The 23135-nt window shown below is 42.7% G+C and overlaps 1 protein-coding gene across 6 annotated transcripts in view; it reads left to right on the top strand.

Moving 5' to 3' along the window:
• PPP2R2B (protein phosphatase 2 regulatory subunit Bbeta) overlaps positions 1 to 23135 on the top strand; it is a 362719-nt gene that overhangs the window by 269212 nt on the left and 70372 nt on the right. For all 6 annotated transcript variants that reach the window (XM_081091206.1, XM_081091205.1, XM_081091204.1 and 3 more), the window contains 2 exons: positions 13791 to 13888; positions 16746 to 16911. In XM_081091206.1, coding sequence (XP_080947332.1) covers positions 13791 to 13888; positions 16746 to 16911 — 264 coding nt within the window. The remainder of the gene's footprint in view (positions 1 to 13790; positions 13889 to 16745; positions 16912 to 23135) is intronic.

Here is a 23135-nt window from a genome sequence, read left to right as displayed (position 1 = left end):
CTGGAGGCAAAAATGGAGCATTTATAACTTTAAGTTTAGAAGAAAGCTGTCATGTATTACATAGACCAACACTCAGCTGTCCCATGAAAATCCTAAATCTCCAAGTGTGGACCATTTATGTCATGTTTGCTCTGCACAGAATGAGATCCTAGATACAGATAAACATGCGGTCTATTAAAGAAATAAATATGATTCTGTCTTCAGGGAATTTATAATCTAGTTAAGGAGACAATACGCATACACTATATTCAAGCTGTCTATCAATATTTGCACCATAATCCAATATAAATGAGTCATTCTCCATAAAAAGATGCCAACTCGGTGAGTGAAGTTTCACATGGAAACTGTCCTTACTTGGTTTCTAAAAGATATTAATTTCCAACTAAATTTCCCCTTGGAAGGGAGGGGAAGGGGGATAAATACTGTGAGAACAAATTCCAGGGTGAAGAGTTTATTGGTAGAGTCAAAGATGAGTAGAATAGGAACTCTGCCCTTAAGGAAATACATTTCATTGAAAATGTCACAGGTAGCAGGTGATGAAAAGTATAAAGTGTAGGAGTTGTAAGGAGGGAGGATGTTTTTCAACTAGGGAAGCTCGTGGAAAGCTTGGTCCTGGCCTTGAAGTTTTCATGCATTCCTTTTTTTCATTCAGCCATCCAACAGGAATGTAGGAATTTGTGCAAACCTCTTAAGTGCCCATTCCTATGCGAGGTCCCCAGACTAAAATAGTAAAGACTTTGCCCCCAAGGAGCATGCTCTCTAGGAGGAGAAGAGGTCCACACACATAGGTAATGGACAGAAAGTCTTAGGGAAGTGAAATGGCATGGACAGAGGTCAGCAAAGACCGTGTCTGCTTAGGAAATCCAAAGAGTTCAACCGGGCTAAAGTGTCAGGTGTGTGGTAAGACGAACAGAAGATAGGATGGAAAGTTACCATTGAGCCCAGATCCCCTCTGCTGTGCTAAGAAATAAAGCTTGTATCTACGTGTGAAAGATTTAGAAAGGATGGCGGGGGTGGGGGGGGGGGGAGTGACAGACAAAAGAGAGTGGGAACAAGAAATAATAGGAGGCAGAGGAAAAAGAAATGAGACTTAACAGAGGCAGGTCAAGAAACTTGGGCTTTAAAATTAGAGTTGGGTTCCAGTCCCAGCTGCACGATTAGCCTCCCAAATTTGGGCAAGTTCTTTAACTTCTCGGAGCCACCATTTCTTCATCTGAAAAAAAAACGGGAAGATACTGAAATCATGGATTTGGAAAATTAAATGACAAAGCACAGATCCTGGCCAAAGTAGGAGTTCAGTGAATGAAGATGATAATGTAGATTTAGGAAGAGAGTATATGTAAAGAGCGAGTACTATACTTGGCATGCATAGGCCAACTCAATGACTAATAGTCTCAAAGAAAATTTGTGTTTTTCTGTTGATCCAAGATCCAGCATAGTGTTAGTGGAGCTCAAAAATATTTGCCCAGGAATAGATATACAAGTGTCCTGTTAAGGGGAGTCATCTGAGCCAGAGATTTGAACTTAGTAGTTACTAGCATATTGATGGTACCTAAAGCCAGGAGACTTCCATTACAGAAATGTTCCTGAAATATGTGAAAAATATTTGTTTTTGTAAATTGCCCATTTTAAAGGCAGTTGGAGAACTTGTCATTTTTCAAAGCTGTTGTGAATCATTTTGTAAAGAAAATTACATTATATTTTCTCTTTTGAGTAAATCTCTTGATCCTCTGGTTAGAATTACTTTATGTTGAGTGCAGTTATATCAAGTGAATAAAGTCGTGATTAAATCACACACAAAAGAAAAAGGAAAGTTGTGCTTTTCTAAACTGCAATCCTGGTGTTTTTCTGAGACTGAAATATCTTGAGGCCATATTAATAGCAAGTTCATTTCATGAGTCTTCTGCAACACAATTTCAATCCTCTCCCTGTAGCTGCACTTTAACAAAGGAATGTGCAGCTAGAAGACTTTTCCGTTGAAGACTGACTTCTTGGAAGGGAGATCTACAAATCACTTGGAAAGTTCCTGGCACCATCACCTGGGTCTGGCCACTTGCAAAGTGTCTATAAATCTTCCACGGGTGGGATGACAGTGTGGGTATCTTTTTCCCCTCTGACAGACTTGTTTCTTTGTATAATAATAATAGGAGTGGTGGTGAAAGTTACCCAAGAAAGGCCATAAAGAGGTCAGGCTGCCCACTGGGAAGTAATCTTGTAGTTTACTCATCATTTCTAAAATGTAAACAGGTGAGCAGCCTTCTGCCTGGTAGGCAGATAGGAGGTAATGAACCTTGACCTGGGGGCAGAGGGATAGAGTACTTGCTGCTCTCAGCTTCAAAAGAAAAAGAAGGGAAGGAGGAAAGGATGGTGAAAAGGGAGAGAGGGGAAAGGGAAGGAAGAAGGAAAAAGAGGGAAAGGGGAAAGAGATGAGGGAAGAAGAAAAATAAAACCACATGGATCTCTGAAATAGTGACTTATGGGAGAAACTCTTACTAGATAATTTGAAAATTCTGTGAAAATATGATTTCAATAGCATTTTTCTTCCTAGCTATCTTTTGGCTGAGGGTAGGAATTGAATTTGTACAGATTTTATTTCAGCTATTAATGGTGGACCCGTCCTGGTTACTGGTTTATTTATCCATACATGTATTTGCTTCTTTATTCATATATTCATTCACTCATTCCTTCATTCATTCAGCACTTCCACCCTCTTTCTTCCTCACTTGTTTATTAGCATATCCTTGGCATCCAGTCCTAAGACATGCACATAATAGGTATCCACTAAAGAGATTCCTGGAATTGCAGGCCTATTTGCTTAAAATACATTTTGGATTGTCTCCTTGCTACTTCCATGCCCACTCCCAAATAGCACTATATTCCAGTACCCTCTCGTCACCAGCCCATCTGCTCTTTTCTTTCCCTATGATTCATAGGACCCTTAATTCCTTGCCAATGCTATAAAGTCTTTTTAGGATCAATCTATCTGGTTCTAAAGTCATGAATACCCTTCCAAACAAGAACTTGCCCTTGCCTCACATCCCCTAAAAATCTTTTTTATATTCAACCAGCATAAATATTTTGTTCTCTGGTACTTTGTTTAAGGTAACCAGCCTGTCTGTGTTGGTCCACTTTGGTGTGGGATCTCTCTGGCTCTCATCTCTAAAGAAAAAAAAATCAAGACTCATCTGTTACACATTCAGACACTCAGCTAGGCACTGAACGTTCAATGATGAATACATTTTATATGGAATTTAAAGACTGCGATAGGCATGTAAACTGATTCCGTTACCTTTGGGATAAGTGCTAACAGTAAGTGGTGATAGCTGTGGTGATGGAGATGTGCGGGCAGTGAGGCTGCATCATAAAGGGACTGTCTGAGGCAGTGGTTCTCAACCTTCCTAACGCCGCGACCCTTTAATACAGTTCCTCATGTTGTGGTGACCCCCAACCATAAAATTACTTTTGTTGCTACTTCATAACTGTAATTTTGCTACTGCTATGAATCGTAATGTAAATATCTGATATGCAGGATGTATTTTCATTGTTCGCGACCCACAGGTTGAGAACCGCTGGAGGGGGAGGACACACAAGGCTTCACTAAGGAAGTGATATTAGAACCCACCCACAGACGTGGGGAATTTTAGCGCAGATGCCATGCCTTACTGACTTCAGAGCATGCGACACCACAAAATTTTTGACCAAAGGCGTCCCAAACAGACTCCAGGTTAAGCGTGCCTGGGCGGTAGACTACCTGCTTTGGAGCACCTAGTCCCCTGCAGATGTGATGAGATTGCCCACTTGGACCCGGAGTCCCGCTGACTGTGGGGTCAGCGGTAGATGCCCCATGTTGTGTAGATAATAGACCTGCATGACTGACAGGGTTTGCATTGCCCGAGCAGTTAATTACTCCTCTGCTTTCTGAAAGAGTGGGTGACAGATGGTAGACACCTCGACAGCAGACTCCACCGTAAGCCACACAGGCGTGGGGTTTGTAGGCAAGTCTGGACTGCAACCAATTTCCCACTGGATTTTTGCCTACTTAGACAATTTATAATTTTTAAAACTTTGCCCTTTAGGCAAGTTTTGTTCCAACTACAGGAAAATTCTCTCTTCTCAGCTTCTATGTTGCAGAAACATGTTTTGAATGAAAGGAAATCTCCCATCAACCCACATGGCCCGGGTTGCCTCAGCCCTGGTTAGTGCTGGGCATTCGGTCAGCGTGGGGAAGCTGTGTGCATTTTAATGGGAACAGCATGGCATTCATTACTCACCTGCTTCCTACCATCTGGATTTTCACAGCTCAGCAAGCATGGTGGGCTTCCTGCACATTAGCAGGGAGAACGTGGCTCCTAAGGAGGGCATGACTGGGTCCCTTTGAAGTCATAATTGTATGATGGGCACCATGATTAATGGGGGGAGGGGTTGGTATGCTGTCCCAATAAGCTGCTTTCATATTTGAATGATCAAAAAGTAATGTACCGTTTTCACTCAAGGATAGGGAGATAAACAAGCCACCTCAATACCTGTACTGGGAACCAAACAAGTGCAAAAAAATCCCCAAAAAACTGGTTGTGTGGTAGAGTGAAATGAAAATGTGCATGTGCGAGTTTGTGCGTGGAAATTCCAATTCAGCATGCATTAATAATCTGGTCTTGTGCAAAGAGCTAAGAGGAAAACTAAGATGGAAATATGTGCCTATTAGTTTGCATGTGATGCAAATAACAAAAACTCTGTGGTTTAGCAGTGGCTTAAACCACAGGTTATCATTTAACAAGTCCAAGCATAGGCCATCTCTGAGGTAGATTTTGTAGTTCAGTGCTATCATCAAGGACATTGTCCTATTTTTCCATGTCATACTCAGCCTCTTGGCTTTTTTAAGTCTTTAGACTTATCACCTCCTGGTCACATGATGGCTGCCACAGCTTCACATATCGAGTCCACAGATAGCCACATACAAAGGCAGGAAGCACGAAGTACTCAGTGCCACCAGAAGGTGTCCCATTACTTGCTTCCTTCCTTTTATTCAGGGAAGGAACATTTTTCCTGGAAGTTCTGCCTCCTTGTCCCCCAGAAGATGTTCCTATATGTCTCGTTGGCCAGATCTGGGTCACTTGGCCACACGTAGCTACAGGGGAGGCTGGGAAGGGAGTATCTGCATTTTTCAGCTTCTACGGCAGGAGGCAGGCAAGCACAACAGGCACTGGCTAGAGTAGCCCACCAAGGGTTTCTGCCACAACACACTATCTGCCCGTAATGAGCTTGGTTGGCAGAAGCAGACTGACATGTAAACAGTACCCATTTTCTAGCACTTGTTTGTGGTTAAATAGGAAGCAGCAGTTGTGACAAGATCTAGGGAACTGGGGCTGTTGGACCCCTCTACCTGCCTTCTTTCATACAAGAGGAACCAGCACCAGGTTCAAGTTTAAACGACTATGCAAAGAATTAACTGTATTCAAATGAAAAGAGAGGATTCGGTATCTAAATACCAGACACTGGTTGGGTGACAAAGGAATAAGTCTGGATCAGAAAGTGTCTTACTCACAGAAGGTCAAGAGAGCAAGCAGGTAGCATGTGTGCTGCCTATGTCCATGCCCCTGGTAGACATGACTAATTGATCACAACACTCTTCCACCAAGCCTGGCTCTGACCTCAGAACTCTTCTCAATAGGCAGCGCCTTCCCGTAGATCAAAATTTGTAAGCCAGATTAGATCTGTTTGTTATCACTACTCAGAACTTCATATTTACCACTCCTGTCACTAGGATCAAGCTAAAGGAATATGAGAAATAGGGTCAACTTAAAAAGGCAATGCTACTGAACCAAGGACTCAGACGTAGCCCCATTGAAAGATAAAGGGCAAAGATCAAAGGGCAGAACATCTGAAGCTTGTGGTGCAAGTTGATAAAGGTATATTGATTAATTGAGATCCCCACCACTCTAAAACCAGAAGGGTGATAATATCTAAGCAATAAGATTAAAAAATAAAATCTTTGGCCCAATCAGCATGGCTCAGTAATTGAGTGTCTATGAACCTATGAACCAGAAGGTCATGGTTTGATTCCCAGTCAGGGCACATGCCCAGGTTGTGGGCTCCATCCCCAGTTGGGGGCATGCAGGAGACAGCTGATCAATGATTCTCTCTCATCATTGATGTTTCTCTCTCTCTTCCTCTCTGAAATCAATAAAAAAAAACATTTTTAAAAATAATAATAAAATCTTTGAGTCGTGAGAAAGTGACCATTGGCTCCAAATTGAATTGAGTCATATCTGTAAAGACTAGGCGTATTAAGGCTCTGTATTTGCATAGCATTTTTAACTTTTGGAAGCTCTCTATACCTGTCAGCTCATTTTATTTTCATAATTTTATCCCTTTTGAAAAATCATTCCCTAAAAGGGGCACTGTGAGGCACATTTTGGATGTGGTGAAGCTGCTCTGGATCATGATGGTGGTGGTGGTGGACACACATCCCTGCATTTGTCCAAACCCATACAAATTTTGCCACATGGGAATTAAAAAGGTAATTTTTTAAAAGTTTAAAAAGTCACTGAGATAAATGCCAAAATCTCTTATTCAGTTTGAAAACCAATTAAATTTGTTTGCAGTAAGAATTACACAAAGATTTATGATCATGCTAAAAATTAGAAAATACTGAAAATTTTGACAAAAGACTATAAGAAAATAAATCAACCATCCACATTCTACACCAAAGCATTGTCATTTTGAACTCTCCCTGACAGATCTTTTTCCTATGAATATTTATGGATTTACAGGAGTTAACTGTTAAGTCCAGGAGAGTCAGATTGTTAGCAAAATTTCATTTTATATTTTAAGCATCTTCTTGGTGTTGATGGAAGTTTTAGTAAGTATGCATTACTTTACCAGTTAAAAAAAAAGATATATTTTGAAATGAAAGTACTTTAACAAAATTGTAAGAATATTACATACACTTTTATTGGCTGATTTTTCTTTTTTTAATATATTTTATTGAATTTTTTTACAGAGAGGAAGGGAGAGGGATAGAGAGTTAGAAACATCGATGAGAGAGAAACATTGATCAGCTGCTTCCTGCACACCCCCTACTGGGGATGTGCCCACAACCAAGGTACATGCCCTTAACCAGAATCAAACCTGGGACCCTTCAGTCCACAGGCCGATGCTCTATCCACTGAGCCAAACCAGTTAGGGCTGGCTGATTCTTTTTTTTAATTTTATAATATATTAACATCAACAAGGCCCTTTTGTCACAATCCAGTAGCAGTACTTGGGCATATCTTGCTTGGCCATAATCAGACTTTTTTTCCTTCTATTTTGGTAGTTAATAGCTCCAGCACACTATTTCAGTTATGAAAACTTATCAGAAACAAAAACCTTATCTAAGAAAATGGACTGTGAATCAGAACTCAGAAAGGAGTCCACAGTTTTAAGTGCCTGAAAAGAGTATTTTTAATTCCCCCTGGGAAGCCTAAAAATCCTCTGTTTGTTTAATCCACAAAGTCATTGCCAATCTAGCTAGAAGCCCCTGTGTAGGGATGATAAAGGGCAGACATGCTACCTCCCCTCACAGCAGGACCCGTTGCCAAATAATCATGGCCCTTCAGGCTAGAAGGGACCTTCCAAATCCTTCTCAACACAAACTTTCTGGCAACTAACCCTATTTCACCATTGCCATCCTCTGTGACACCTGTCTTCCATCCTTGCTGATGTGATTGCCCTAGCTCAGTGGTCGGCAAACTGCGGCTCGCGAGCCACATGCGGCTCTTTGGCCTCTGGAGTGTGGCTCTTCCACAAAATACCGACTTCTGCGCATGGGCCACGAAGTTTCAATCGCATTGTACGTGCACGCTCGCACGTGGTATTTTGTGGAAGAGCCACACTCAAGGGGCCAAAGAGCCGCATGTGGCTCGCCAGCTGCAATTTGCCAACGACTGCAAAACTCTCCCCAGAGTTGACCTGACCATCAGGAAGAAAGCCAAAAGGTGAGTAGGTAGAATCAGTCGGCTGATACAAGTAGGGTCAAAGACTATAATATTATCTACCAAATGTTTCTTAGATGAAAGGTAAAATATTTAATGGGTTTTGAAGGCCACGTTGCATTACCCTCTCATTTCAATTCCTGTGTCTGTGATTGATGCTGAGAAGGCCAGTTCTAGTGACCTGGTCAGTAAGATTTTGTCCCATCAGAGGATTTGGGTTTAGGTCCTCTCTCATTTTAAACTGTGTCCGCATTTGGTCAAAATAGTCAACCTGCTGTTTGAATTGTACATTGCCCCATAATCCCGGGCCCACCTCAGACTCCAGCCTAGCACAGTACTGTGGGCAGCTAGGCCATGGATCCCCTCCTCCGTCTGTCTCCCCATCACATCAACATAATTGCCAAGTTAACTTCTATTATTCAGGTACATGGAGACTATATGTATGGAATTACCAATCTTGGACCTTTGTGGGATCCTGAGAATGATTTTTTAAAGAAAAAGTTGATCTTAGCAGTGCTCATTGAACCTGAAATGGGGTTACCAGGCCACCATTTTCTGGAAATTAAATAAACACAAGTAGATGTAGAACAGGGCAAATGTCATACTTCCTTTAAAAATCACCAGCTACACTTGACCTCTGTAACTGTTTTGGCTTCTGTTCTCTGTTTTTAGTAAAAAATGTGCACTTGGTCTACATGTCTACAGAACAGAGGAAGAATGCTTTGTTTATAGTTTTTTGCTCAACAGTGTGAAAGGCTGGGCATTGAATAAAATTGTGTCATATGAACTGGTCATTTAAAAACCAAAATCATGTTGAATTTGATGAGTTGATTTCTGTTGACCATGATTTCAGATGAAGTGTAAGTCCTCTAGTTTATTCTTCTCGCCACATCCTATTTCTATAAAATCATTTTGCCTTGAGCAGCCCAAGTTTTCCAGTTTTAACTGCTCTACCAAAGAACATGATGCGAACACAGGAGAATTTGTATCAGAAGTTTCAGTATCTTGAAACTGGAATGTGGATGATTCATGAGTTTTGCATCAATTATTAAACAGTCATAGATGAAGATACACAGCGATGGATGGGGCAGTAACGTATTCTGGTTACACCTACTGGCTTAGCAGTGATAAATGAGTCAGGAAACCAGAAGTTCAAAACAGGCATCAACTCGAGCTGCAATGGCAAAGGCTCTGAAGTGAGTTAGACAGTTGCTAGATATAAACAACCTACTATATAGACCAGCAGGACTGGCAGGATTAAAATAAAGATAAGGACTTAGCAAGAGGACTAAGGAATTTCAGAATCCTGCTGTACCAATCACCCATTTTCTTAAAAGATTCTTGAGGGCAGCATAACACCAATAATGATAACACTTGGAAAAAAGGGAGACATTTTTATTAGCTGAAACCATGCCTGATGTTCCATAAATACTGTCTTGGATCATGTGGCTTAGACTTGAGCCTGAATCTCTGTGTGTGTGTGTGTGTGTGTGTGTGTGTGTGTGTGTGTGTGTGTGTGTTGTGTTTCTTTCCCCTGTGCCTGGCTATTCCAAATCCCCACACCTGGCCTCAGTGTTATGTTCTGATTGGGTCACAGACTCCATTGCACCATGTTGCCTGGACACATGCTCTCTAGTAGGCATTGTTCCTTTTATCTTTCTCCTTCCACGATACACATTTTTGTATGTGATAAATATTCTATGTGCATGTCTATGGTTCCTCATGGTTTAAAATGTGCTATAGCATCCAGCCAGCCGGTGTGGTTCAGCGGTTGAGTGTTAACCTATGAACTAGGAGGTCATGGTTCCATTCTGGATCAGGGCACATGCCCAGGTTTCAGTCTCAATCTCCAATGGGGGGCATGCAGGAGGCAGCCAATCAATGATTCTCATCATTAAGGTTTCCATCTCTCTTTCCTCTCAGAAATCAATAAAAATATGTATTTTTAAAAAGTACTATAGCTTCCGAGCAATAATTGCCTTTAAGAAGGGTCTTGGGACAATGCCTTAACCCAGTGGTCGGCAAACTCATTAGTCAACAGAGCCAAATATCAACAGTACAATGATTGAAATTTCTTTTGAGAGCCAAACTTTTTTAAACTTAAACTATATAGGTAGGTACATTGTTATTAACTTAATTAGGGTACTCCTAAGGCTTAGGAAGAGCCATACTCAAGGGGCCAAAGAGCCGCATGTGGCTCGTGAGCCACAGTTTGCCGACCACGGCCTTAACCTAAAGGTATTACTCTCATGGTAGGGGCTGTCGGGATCATGGTAGTTGAGGCCCAGTGGTCTTTCCTAACAATTTTTTAAAAATCTATTTTTACTGATATTTTTCAGAGAGGAAGGGAGAGGGAGTGAGAAACAGAAACATCAATGATGAGAGAGAATCATTGATTGGCTGCCTCTTGCATGCCCCACACTGGGATCAAGACCACAATCTGGGCATGTGCCCTTGACCGGAATTAAACCTGGGACTCTTCAGTCCACAGGCGGACACTCTATCCACTGAGCCAAACCAGCTAGGGCTTTCCTAACAATCTATAATAATAAAAGCGTAATATGCTAATTAGACCGGACGACCTTCCGGACTAAGCTGTGGCACCATGGGGTCATGGCAGAGGCAGCTGTCACGGCTGTGGGGTCCAAGCCCCTTGCACGAATTTCGAATTTCATGCATCAGGCCTCTAGTTTGCAAATAACATGGATAGCATGCACATGTGAAAGAACATTTTAGCAAATACAAAAACAATGTATTCTTTTCTAAAGGCTGAGGGAATAGAGAGTAAAAATAGATGCAGCAGGCAGAATTTATTTGTAGAGGCTTGAGTGCAGATGATTATTTTTGAAGATGGTGATAGAAACACCATGGAGTGGGGTGGAGTGGTGCACGTTTTAGTTGAAGTGACTTGGAGGGCAGGGACCTTGAAGCTTGTGTCCTCCATGGAGCCTGGAAGAATGCTTTATGCATCCGGTGCAGTGATGAGTAGTTTAAATAAATAAACAGATCCATGCCTGAGAATTATTGATTTAAAAAATATATCCTACCTTGTTTTGACCTGTGTGGATCTTAAAGGGAGAAGGAGGACATTTTCACAGAGTCTGGGCAAAAAGGCAATGTATACGGCAACTGAGAAAGAGAATTTTGTTTTCCTTGGAGTGACATTTTCTTGGAAACTGAGCCAGAGGCTGACCTTGGGAAAAGCTGCTTGACTCTTCTGATACCCAACTTCCCAAAAGGAAAAGCCCATCCTTTAGTCCTCAATGCGTGGACCCCGCCACCCACCCAGAACTCCGTGTTAACATTGCTGGGAGAGGAAGGACGTGAACTGCACTTAAGTAGCCTTTAGCCCTAAAGACAGGAGTGGGGTGCTGTTAACCCCCAGGCCTGGTCTCCCCACCACCCTCTCATTATTCCCCACTACCCTTTTCTCTAGAACGCGTTTGTGTCTTCAGCAGTTTGAGGGCTCTGACTCACTCCATAGTACCCCACAGAAGCCTGAAAGAAAAAAGAAATGGCCTCATCTTCATTAGGTTCCACCCAAGTCAGGAATCTCCGTGAATAACCCCATTGCTAACCACTCATTGCAAAGCCAGTAGCAGTCCCTAAGAAATGTATCCTAGCACTCGAGTGCTTTGCGGAGGCAGTGCAAACACTAAGCAGCCGCCTTCCCTCCTCTGTACATGAGCGTGCTTTGCTAAGATGCACCAACTGTGACAAAGAAACGTGGGCAAATAATTCACTTGAGGTGGTTGGCTCCCCAGCCCTGCTGGGCTTCCTTCCTCCTCAGTGGGCACTTCTTTGAGAAATGGGCCTCCTCCGCTTGCATTAGGAACTGGATAAGCACTCGCGTATTTCATGTTTCCTTGAGGTCGCATTCATTTGGAGGGCTCTTCCTGAGGGAACAGACTAGATCTCTGGTTGAGATCATCAGGAAGGAATGGGGTGGTCTTTTCTGAAGGAAGACTATAGACCAGGCAGCACAAGCTGGTGACTCACACACCACATTCAGCCCACAGACAAGATTACACTTTTTTTAAATGTCCTGGTGTTGAAAAAAAGAATTAGTTGTCCATATATAAAATTGAAGAGAATTTTGCATAAAAATCTTGATTTCCAACTTCTTTGAAAAAGATCAGAATATCTGCCAATGCTCGCAGTAGTTGATGGCCACAGTTGGCTTAAGCCGAGCGGCCACTTGTCCCCTAAGAGAGGACACAAGCTTCCTACTGCATCTGGTTTTCTTCACTCCATTTTACCTACTGCTCCTGTAGAGCTTTGAATTTGCTGTCCTGGGGTCAGTCGCCTAAGAGGCCCAAACAAATCATGAATTGGCCCAGGCCGGGTGGTTCAGTTAGTTGGAGTGTCCCATACACCAAAAGGTTGCAGGTTCGATCCCAGGTCAGGTCACACACAGGAAGCAACCCATCAATGTTTCTCTCTCTCCCTTCCTCTCTCTCTCTCTCTCTCTCTCTCTCTCTCTCTCTCTCTCTCTCTCTCTCGTCAATAAAAAACGTATCCTCGGGTGAGGATTTTTTTTTTTAAAAAAAAAAGCAATCATGAATTGCTCTTTTAAATGTGCCCAGCCTGAAAGTGACTATGGTTTGTGCCTTATTCTTTTTCCTTCTACACAAAGTATGACCATTAAGAGCATTGTCATATGTGGAACATGACAGTTATGTGCAAAGTGGAGAATTGTACACTACTTACCTGAATAAATCAGGCATACCAAGGAAATCCTGAAACGATGATATTAATGTAAGATTTGAGATGTGAATTATTCAGGGGCAATTGCCTTCGTTTTCCAGCTCACTGTTTCCCCTCTGCTTTTCTCACATGGACGTAATCCTCCGAATGTTCCTCTGTCAAAGGCCATGGTCATAATTCCCCCACCACCACCACCACCACCTCCACCCCTTTTTTTAGAACTTATTTGAACTCTCGGGAGCAGTTGTTGAAGCCCTGCAAGGGAATAATTGCACAAGAATTAACCTTTGACATGTTTCTAAAAATAGCCCTAATAAATCCCATCATAGGTAATTTACCTGTCCGTATTCCTCCGGGGGTAACCGGCGTCGAAGAAAGACTTGGCAGGCTGGCGTTCGCTCAGCAATTATCGGTGATCTGAGTTCCTGGCGCCTGTGTATTTTCTCTGTTGGGAAACACAGAGGACAAATTGCCCTCTGACTTGCCCTTTGACTCATGCCCGTTTCCCCAGCACCTTTCACCTGGGGTTGGAATAAGGCATGCTCTTCCAGAAAGGAGTGTTGGGCTCACCAAAAAAAAAAAAAGAGGTACCACGGGGTCAAGCTGGAGCATTTGTGGGGGTCCTTCCATGAGTTTCCAACTTGCAAAGGTTGCCAATGTTTTTCCATGCCTGAGCTTCAGGCATCCCCAGCCCTCGTTTGCAAGAAACCTGTGTGGGGAAGTGCCTCGGTATAGAAGAAAGGGAAATGCAAAGAGGCCAGGAGTGGGTACAGGCTCCACGGCTGGTAGGAACTATCAAAGAGTATGGCCATTTCCATGAGCCTTAAGGAAACGCATTTTCTCTTGCCCAACATAAAAGGGTCTGAATGTGCTTCTTCCTTTTGTTCTCGCCAGATGTTCCAGGAGACCACAGCGCAGTGTGGGCATCTAGGAGATGTACTTTCCCAAGAGCCGCTTCTCGCGGCACTTAAAATACAGAACATAAAGCCCTTGTAAATTCCACTGCAGAGACAAAGCCCTGAGCCCTTAAATGCGCAGAAAAGTGTGTCTATTATCTGTCGTTTCAAAGCAAGTGTGCAGTTACTTAAATTGCCTTTGTCTTCTTTTCAGCTGACATTATCTCTACGGTAGAATTCAACCACACGGGAGAATTACTAGCAACGGGGGACAAGGGGGGTCGGGTTGTAATATTTCAACGAGAGCAGGAGGTAAGTGGCAAGTGACTGCAAAATGCCCCTTTCCTTCCCTTTTTAGCGGAGGCCCCCTGCTGTTCCTTAATCCTCACGTGTCCCCCTTCACCTTGCTGCTTTGCTAGCTAACTGAAAACTGCCAAGAAGTCATTAACATCAACCGTTCCACCTTCCGGCTCATGAAAGCACCTGAAAATAGAGCCTTTCCTGGGCACGGCCTTATCTTTTCAGGTTCTCACGTCTCATCTGACCTGCAAAATGCCACGGGTGCTTTTTGAGCATAACTCCTCCCTTCGGAGTGAAATTCATCCTGGAGTGATTAAAATGAAGCCTCTACTCCTTTCAGGGCTCTCACAGAATATGTAGGAGGAAGAAACGGTTCTTTGTCCACAGCTGTGAAAGGGACAACTTGGGTCAGTGGAGAAGAAAATGGTAGCTCACCCCACCGAAGGGAGTGCAGTCCCACATAATGACATCTGAGCGATGCACAGGGCACACACTTTACTGTGGGTGACTCGAAGGTCCCTGGAGCTGAGTGCTGTGTGCTTTCTGAGTGGGAGTTTTAATTTCCACTGAATCTCAAAAAGCCCCTTTCTTCCTGGGACTTGGGTTCCACTAGGAATTGTGTCTCTTTTTCATATAAATTGCGTTTGGGGGTGTCTGCTTCTGCTTTGTCAGAAGGGAAGCATGGCCCGATGTGATTGCCTTGGCTTCCCCTGGCCTGGTCCTGGGGCTCCCAGCAGGCCAGCCTGTGTGCTAGTAACGCTCCCATCTGCTACGTCTGCCTCCGAGACTCACCCAGCACAGCGTGGGGAGGCCGAGTGCAGGAGGAAGGGTTCAGCGGAGACTTCCCTAGCAATTGAGTGCCTGCTTTGTGCCTCCAAGCCATTTATGTTCCACCTCCCCTCAAAAAAGGAAAGCCTCATTTAGAGGTGATGTATTTGGTAATTGCACATTATTTGCAATTAATTTCTATAAGGGCATCCTAATCCCTCGGGGTTCTGTAGAAATTCAAGTGTTCAGCATGAAGTCAGGCACCCAGCCTGTTCCACTGGTCCTGGAAACAGGGAAATGGGCTTGGCAAGTAGGAACTAATAGCTCTCCGTGACCTGGAATTTTTCCTGCTTTTCCAGAGCTGCCGAGTGCTAATTGGTCTGGCACATACGGCACACACTTGACAGTCTGATTTGGATGGTACCAAATCAACATTCGGATGAATTTATTGTTAAGGTGGACTGGCGCTCTCTGCGGTAGGCAGGCTGGTGACATGTCTGTCAGTCAGCGTGGCAAGTCCTCTTCAAGCTGATTTTCAAACTTTCTTCTTCAATTTAAAAAAAAAAAAAATCCATTAGGTTCATGGTGATGATAAAGAGGAACCGGAGGAGCTATTTAGCATAAATTACCCAGGGCAGCGTGTTGCCAGTAATATTCCAAACCACATTTTCCCTTTGCTATTTATAGGTTCCACCTATTTTAATTTACTGGAATACGTGGGAAGCCTGATTCATTAGTAGAATGAAGGGGGACACGTTTTCCCAAGAAGAGTGATTTGGTTCAATAAAAAATAAATGTCCAGTATAATAGCATGCAGTTAAGTGTTGAGCTCTGTGGGGAGGCGTGGGGTTGAAATGGGGACAGAGCCTCAGAAACGGAGCCATGGGACAACACCGAGGTCAGGGGTGTTTTCCGTGTCCGTGAGTGACTTCTCAAGAGCCGCAGTCCTGGAGGGCTTGCTGTAGGAAGGAACCTCAGTGCCCTCACAAATACATGGAACACCTGGGTGTCAGCACCCATCAGGAAGTGAAGATTTTGGTTTGGATATTCAGTATCTATCCAGAAATCTAGTTGGTTTTTTTTTTAATTGAGTCTTTATTACGAGTCAAGCTTTTGTGACAAATGTCTATAAAGACCTGGATTGGAATTTTTGAACACAGTTTTCCAAAGCCTGACCCTTAAAACTCTTGGTAGTCACGTTCTAAAATGCCTGAAACGAAACCTCCCCTCCCTCTTTTCCTTTCTGCTCTTTCTTTGTTTCACGCCCTCTTTTTCTTTTCTCCGCCTTTCTTCTTTCCGTTGCCCCTTTCTGCAGACCCTTCCCCTGATGTTTCATTCTCTCACCATTTATTTAGCTCCTGCTGTTTGCCTGTTGCAGAATCAGAGCTAGGAGACAGCCAGGGGTGAGGTGTCACCCCTGTTCTCCTGTCTGTTTTGTTTCCCATGTTAGAAAAAAAGGGGTGGGGAGGGATCTGATGCCCAGATCTGCTCCTTAGAAGTCCTGTGACCTTGGAGGATATCTCTGAGCCTCCTTTGTCCATTTCCTTGCTCTTCCCACGTCTCCAAGATTCTCTGAGAATCTGGGGAGACTTTAAAAGGCCAATGAAAGGTACAGATGCCATAGCTTTGCACTCTTTGTAAGGGATTGATAGACGTATATATGGACATCAGCATGGATCCAAAGGGTGTTCAAGACATCCACTAATGCAGAACGAAAATATTAGAACTTCTGTTTATATTGATTTTTAAATGTATATTCATCTTAAAATCATGTCCTAGTTTAACTTCTGTTTCTATGTATATGTTACGATGTATACCATATTTTATAGAATTTTGTATATCATTTATGCCTATATGGATATTGGAGGTACTGATAGTCACCAACAGCTGCAAGATCAGATGCTTTGGAGGCCTGTGAGCTAAGGCAAAACTTGTGGCGCTCATGGTCCTGCCCTCATCCCACGCTGATGGCCTGCCTATCCATCCCTAATGATTCTGCTCAAAAAAAAAAAAAAAAGAAGAAGAAGAAATTGGTGAATTCACAGGTGGCCTATGTAATTTAATCTTTCGTGTATTCCCCTCCCCCCGCCTTCTTTTACAGAGTAAAAATCAGGTTCATCGTAGGGGTGAATACAATGTTTACAGCACGTTCCAGAGCCATGAACCCGAGTTCGATTACCTGAAGAGTTTGGAAATAGAAGAAAAAATCAATAAAATAAGATGGCTCCCCCAGCAGAATGCAGCCTACTTCCTTCTGTCTACTAACGGTGCGTACAAGGGACTGCTCCTATTTGGTGTTGTCGGAGGTAGAAGCAGCCACATCATGTATCAGTCTCTCTCAGACTCCGTTTTCCTTCTTAACCTTGTGGGCTGTCAAAAAAACTTAGCAACAATCTTTGCAAGACGCTTACCTTAGTGCCTGGCGCAGAGTGGGCCCTCAGTGAATAGTAGTGATTCTTTTCAAATATTACACATTTCTGACCCAATTATGTGAGCCCCAGTATCTGCAGTTTTTGACTAATGCAGATTATTTCCAGGTGCTTCTGGAATGTGACTTCCTGTTTTAAGATTCATTGAATGTTTTTCTGGGAATGAATTTCAGGAACCCCGGACAGGCCTTCCTGTGAGTCTGGCATACTGACTAGAAGTTATTAATCCCTGAATGTGTTTGGGGTTTTTTTCTCTCTCTGACACAATCAAGTTCTCTGAGCACAAGTCAAGGAGAGAGAGGGACCCTACCAAAGGATGATTAAGAAGTGGTTTCTAAAAAAAAAAAAAAAAAAAAAAAAGAAGTGGTTTCTTTCTCTTTCTCCCTCCATGCTCTTCTAAGAGCAATTGTGGGAGAGTTGCTATAAATAGGTCCAGGAGAGAGGTGGTTGGGGGTTGACTAGAGAGCCAAATTCCATGCTAATTCAGTGGAATTACCTACCCTAGCGTTTCTCAATGCCACTGCTGACAGAAGCCCACCTATGCTTGAAACGATTTAGAATAAAAGCGTATACTAAAGGGTGCTAATTGAATAGCATAGCAATTAAGAGGATTAGTGGATACAAATTAAACACCCTCTCCCAAGCAAATAAGCTGGCGCCTGATTCATTGTGTGAGTCTGTGAGGAGTGTACATTTAAATATGGGTCAGAAAGCGAGGAATTCGCTATTTGCCCATCCCCAGCATTTACAAAAGGGAAGTACGCATATGTCAAGTGAAAAAATGTAAATACTGTATATAGTATGATCAGACGTATATTAACATTTTTAAACACTAAAAGGAAACATACCTAAAGGCTTATCATGCTTAATTTTTGATTATGTATTATGGGTTTCTTATAAATTTATTCTTTTTATCACTTTTATTTTCTAAGTTTTGATGATGAGTTTTATATTTTATTTTAAAAGGAGGGAGGGGTTTTCTTAATGCATATGAACCAAAAATCCCTCAAATATGAAACCAGTGTACAACTGTAAAAAAATGGCAATTCTGAAACAGCCAGTTTGGAGTTATTCACGCATGGCTTATCTCAACATGTCCAGATTTCCAGTCATCTGTTTTTCCAGATTCCAAGTAATTTAATTCTTTCTCATAACTGTATTTATTGTTCTATTAATTTTTGTGAACTGTGTTTCTTGAAAGCCAAACCATATGAATTTGTTTCACTGTCTTCCCTCTTAGTTTTACCGTTGAAATTTCACTCAAAGGCTCTGCAGATTCAACACGACTTAGATTAAAAAAGACTTCTGATGATTCTGACTTAATGACTTTGGGCAGAGCAAGTGTCTGATTATCTGCTCTAGCTAGCTTACTTTATATTATGAAATTTAGCCTATTGATTATTACAATAAAATTCAAAGATGCATTAACTCCTTTGTGGGGGGGGGGGATGGGAAAAAATCAGTGAAATGCAATGAAGATTAATTATATAGCATAATGTTCTGTTAATTGAGTTTTTAAATAGTTTTTTGATTAACAAGGATATTATCTTCCCATTTGGGATGCTATTTCATATGCCAACAGCATCTCCAAATGATTCTTATAAGAAAAATTCCCACGTTCTCCTGGGATTTTCTTTTTTATACTAATATTGAGGCTGCAAATTTCCCTTAAGCCAAGTAGGTTAACATGCGAAAATTAATGGGAGACAATTGGAATTACTGTACAAAAGAGAAAATGAAGATAGATGATAAGATTGTGTTTAAAAGCTGCCACAAGTAATGATAAACTACGCAGAGAGCCAGCCAGAATATAGAAAAAGTCATTACTCATAGTAACAGCCACCTGTTTGTTCCTCAGACATCCTTATCCACAAAGCTTTCAGATAGGGAGTCAAGAAACACTGTGTGATAATAAAGTCAAGAATGACTCCAGGCAACCCAACCATGGGGAATTGGATTGAATTCGCCATCAATTATCTTTTTTTAAAGAAACACAACTGTGCTTATCTCATTATAATTGGATACAGTTTTTACTTTCCGTTAGAATATAACTTCACAATTTCTAATGAAAAATAAACCAACATTCGGTTGTGAATCTAGACCTTAAAATTATTTGCGAGATGAAAAGATGTTGCCTTGCCTAGCTTTCTATTTCTGTCTTAGTACCTATGATGAGAAGGGAAGGTATATTTTACTTGATAGATGGGCTATGAAAATAGTTAGGTGTTCATTGCAAAACCATTAGAAGATAGAGAAGCAAAATGAAAATAATGTGTTCCCATCCAGAGAGAACCACTGTGTCTTTTAAAGAAAACAGCAAAGAGGCATGGATAAATCTGTCTTTTATTAGCAGAAATGTGGTATATTCTGTACACTGTTTGGCAACCAGATTTTTTTATATAATACTTAATAACAGGAATATCTTCCTAACTGTTAAATATTCTTCTAAAATTCCATAACATTTTCAAGGACTGCATAACATTCCCCTGTATGATTCTTCTATAGTTTACTAATATCTCCCATTATTAGACCTTTAATTATTAAATTCTCACTATTAGAAATTATATATTTATAGGAATAAATGTTGGAATAGATAGATATGATTAGAAAAAAACATACTCATAAACCATGTATAACATGTTGCATCTATTTAAAACAGTTATGTGATTGCTCACAGAAATGAAAGGACATACTAAGGTTTTCAAACTAGATATCTCTGTCTAGTGCAGTGGTTCTCAACCTTCTGGCCCTTTAAATACAGTTCCTCGTGTTTTGACCCAACCATAAAATTATTTTTGTTGCTACTTCATAACTGTAATGTTGCTACTGTTATGAATCATAATGTAAATATCTGATATGCAGGATGGTCTTAGGCAACCCCTGTGAAACGGTCGTTCAACTGCCAAAGGGGTCACAACCCACAAGTTGAGAACTGCTGGTCTAGTGGAATTGAGGGAGGTTTTCATTTTTTTACTTTTATGCTCATTTTTATTTTCTACAATCCTATCCTATATAATAAAAGGGTAATATGCAAATTGACCCTAATGGTGGAACGACCTGGAACAAGCAGTCACTATGACACATACTGACCACCAGGGGGCAGAAACTCAATGCAGGAGCTGCCTCACCCCACCCACCCCCTTTCAGTGCACTCCTACAGGGGGAGCTCTGCTCAGCCACAAGCCAGGCACAGCGGTGGTGGCAGGAGCCTCTCCCACCTCCTCGGCAGCTCTAAGAATGTCCGACTGCAGCTTAGGAATGGGTCTAAGCCAGCCGTGGGCAAACTACGCCCCGTTTGAAATGAATAAAACTAAAAAAAAAAAAAAGACCGTACCCTTTTATGTAATGATGTTTACTTTGAATTTATATTAGTTCACACAAACACTCCATCCATGCTTTTGTTCTGGCCCTCCGGTCCAGTTTAAGAACCCATTGTGGCCCTCGAGTCAAAAAGTTTGCCCACCCCTGGTCTAAGCTGTTAGTCGGATATCCCCCAAGGGCTCCTGGCTGCCAGAGGGATGTCTGACTGCCAGCTTAGGCCTGATCCCCAGGGGAGTGGGCATAAGTTGGCAGGTGGACATCCCCCAAGGGGTCCCAGAATGCGAGAGGGCACAGGCCGGGCTGAGGGACCCTTCCCCCCCACCCCCCAGGGAATGAATTTTCATGCACTGGGCCTCTAGTTATATAATAATTATACACTTGTATAATAAAAAGAAGGAATTAAAATGAGAAAATAAACATATACATGTAATATTATTGGTTTTTATTTCTCCCCCCAAAAAATACATAGAAAAAAAGATACTAAGAGGATCTATGCAAAATGTTAACAATGATTGTCCCTGACTGAAGAGATTATAGGTGATTTTTATTCTTTATGCTTTACCTATGATTTCTCTATTTCTCTACAGAGCTATTATCACTCACAAGAAAAATGTAAGGAAAGAATTGCCTTGCAAATGGGATGGGATGCATTCCAAAGGCAAGCAATTGGAAGTATTTGGTGTTAAAAGTCACTGATTTGCATTCTTCTAAGTCACAGCTGATCAGCACCTAATCAAGTGATTGTATAAATATGGCCCATGTTTCCTTTTTGTCACAGTTCAGTGTGTAGCAGGCTATCCACAGAGGGCAGGACTAGAGGAGTGCTGGCACATAGCGCCTGGGAAGGCCTTCCTGGCCCTCGCCCCAGGATAGCCGGGTGCGTGCACAGATCTCACACGAGCAGCCTGGCCAGGCTGCCAGCAGCATGACCAGCCCGAGTGACCCCCAGACCTCAGGAAACAGAGGCACTTACTTGCTCAATTGTCCAAATTGTTGCAGAAAGCCCACCTCCCCATGGGGTGCATTTCAGACCTCCGAGGACAAGGCTTTGGTGAGGGGAGACGGAGCGGGGGAGGGGGGGGGCGGGGGGGGGGATTCTAGTGAAGGCAGAGAGAGGACGGCTTCTCTCCCCAGACAGTCTTACACAGAGGATGCAGGATGTGCTGACATCATCCTGGGGGAAGCTAACACCGTCAGCGCAACAAGTTGTTATTGCAGAATAGTTGCCCAACTTGCTCATTCTGATAACAGCTGCCATTGTGAACCACTGTTAGAAGCCCGCAACTCGGTACACACTGTACCCACAGTGTTTCATTCAATCCCCATAAAAGCCCAGTGAGGAAGGCCTGGCTTTCCCTAATTTACAGATAAAGAAACTGAGGCACAGAGAAGCTAAGTCTCTTTATTCATAAGGTTAGAGTATTCGGGACATATTTGTACTGAAAAATTACATGTTATCTGAAATTCAGATGTAACTGTGTGTTCTGTAGTTGTTTCTCTGCTCAATCTGGTAGTCCCATTTGTTTGTCACTCAAGAAATACTAGTTAGGCGCCTGCTGGGTGGGGATCACAGTGCTGGGCCATGTGGCTGGCTGGAGTTGGCGTGGGGACGGGGCCGAGGTTGTCTGCTTCCACACTTACCTTGTGCAGGCATAGAGAAAGATTTGAGAAGGCACCGGGCCCCTGCCTTCCAGAAGAGAAGTTAGAACAAGTACAAATTATGAATGCAGGATCTGATAAGGAAGACTCCCAAAGGCCCGCAGCCCACAGGCATGATCTGTTTGGCCCGAACATGTTTCTTTATAAAATGGAATTGAGCTTCTGCAGGTGGGGCATGTAGTCTCTACCTCCCCCAAACCCCTTGCTCCTGTCACTCATCTCCTGACCTGCCCCACCCCTCCAGGCATTGGACTTCTCACCACGATTTATTGCTGTAGAAAATGACAAGTGTCAGCAAGTGGAATAAAGTGTGGGGACAGCACAAAGGTGAGAAAGGTAGTTTCCAGGTGGGGACTCCAAGGAGACTGCAAGGGGAGGAGCATTTTAATGACTCTCCTTACTTTGATTTCCCTGGGTTGCTAGCAACAAGCAGTGTGCAGGTGAGATTCATTCATCCATCCAACTCGTAGTCATTGAACAACGGCTCTGTCCCAGGCACTGTTATCGGTGTGGAGGCATAGTAATGAGCAACACAGTCAGAACCCCTGCCTCTCTATTGATTTTGCATTCTAGTGAGGGAGACATAATAAGTTTTCCAGTAGTGAAGTGTCCTAGGACAGTGGTTGGCAAACTCACGAGCCACGTGGGGCTCTTTGGCCCCTTGAGTGTGGCTCTTCCACAAAATACCATGTGTGGGCACACACATACAGTGCGTTTGAAACTTCGTGGCCCATGTGCAGAAGTCGGTATTTTGTGGAAGAGCCACACTCAAGGGGTCAAAGAGCCGCATGTGGCTCGCGAGCCGCAGTTTGTCGACCACTGTCCTAAGAGGAAAGACAAAGGAGGAAGAGGGGCTAGAGCAGTGGTTCTCAACCTTCTGGCCCTTTAGATAGAGTTCCTCATGTTGTGACCCAACCATAAAACTATTTTCGTTGCTACTTCATAACTGTAATGTTGCTACTGTTATGAATCGTAATGTAGATATCTGATATGCAGGGTGGTCTTAGGCGACCCCTGTGAAAGGGTCGTTTGACCGCCAAAGGGGTCACAACCCACAGGTTGAGAACCACTGGGCTAGAGAA

The sequence above is a fragment of the Myotis nattereri genome (assembly GCF_964212035.1).
Source record: "Myotis nattereri genome assembly, chromosome: 5".
Taxonomy (NCBI): Eukaryota; Metazoa; Chordata; class Mammalia; order Chiroptera; family Vespertilionidae; genus Myotis; species Myotis nattereri.
This window is presented reverse-complemented; position numbering and strand designations above follow the sequence as displayed.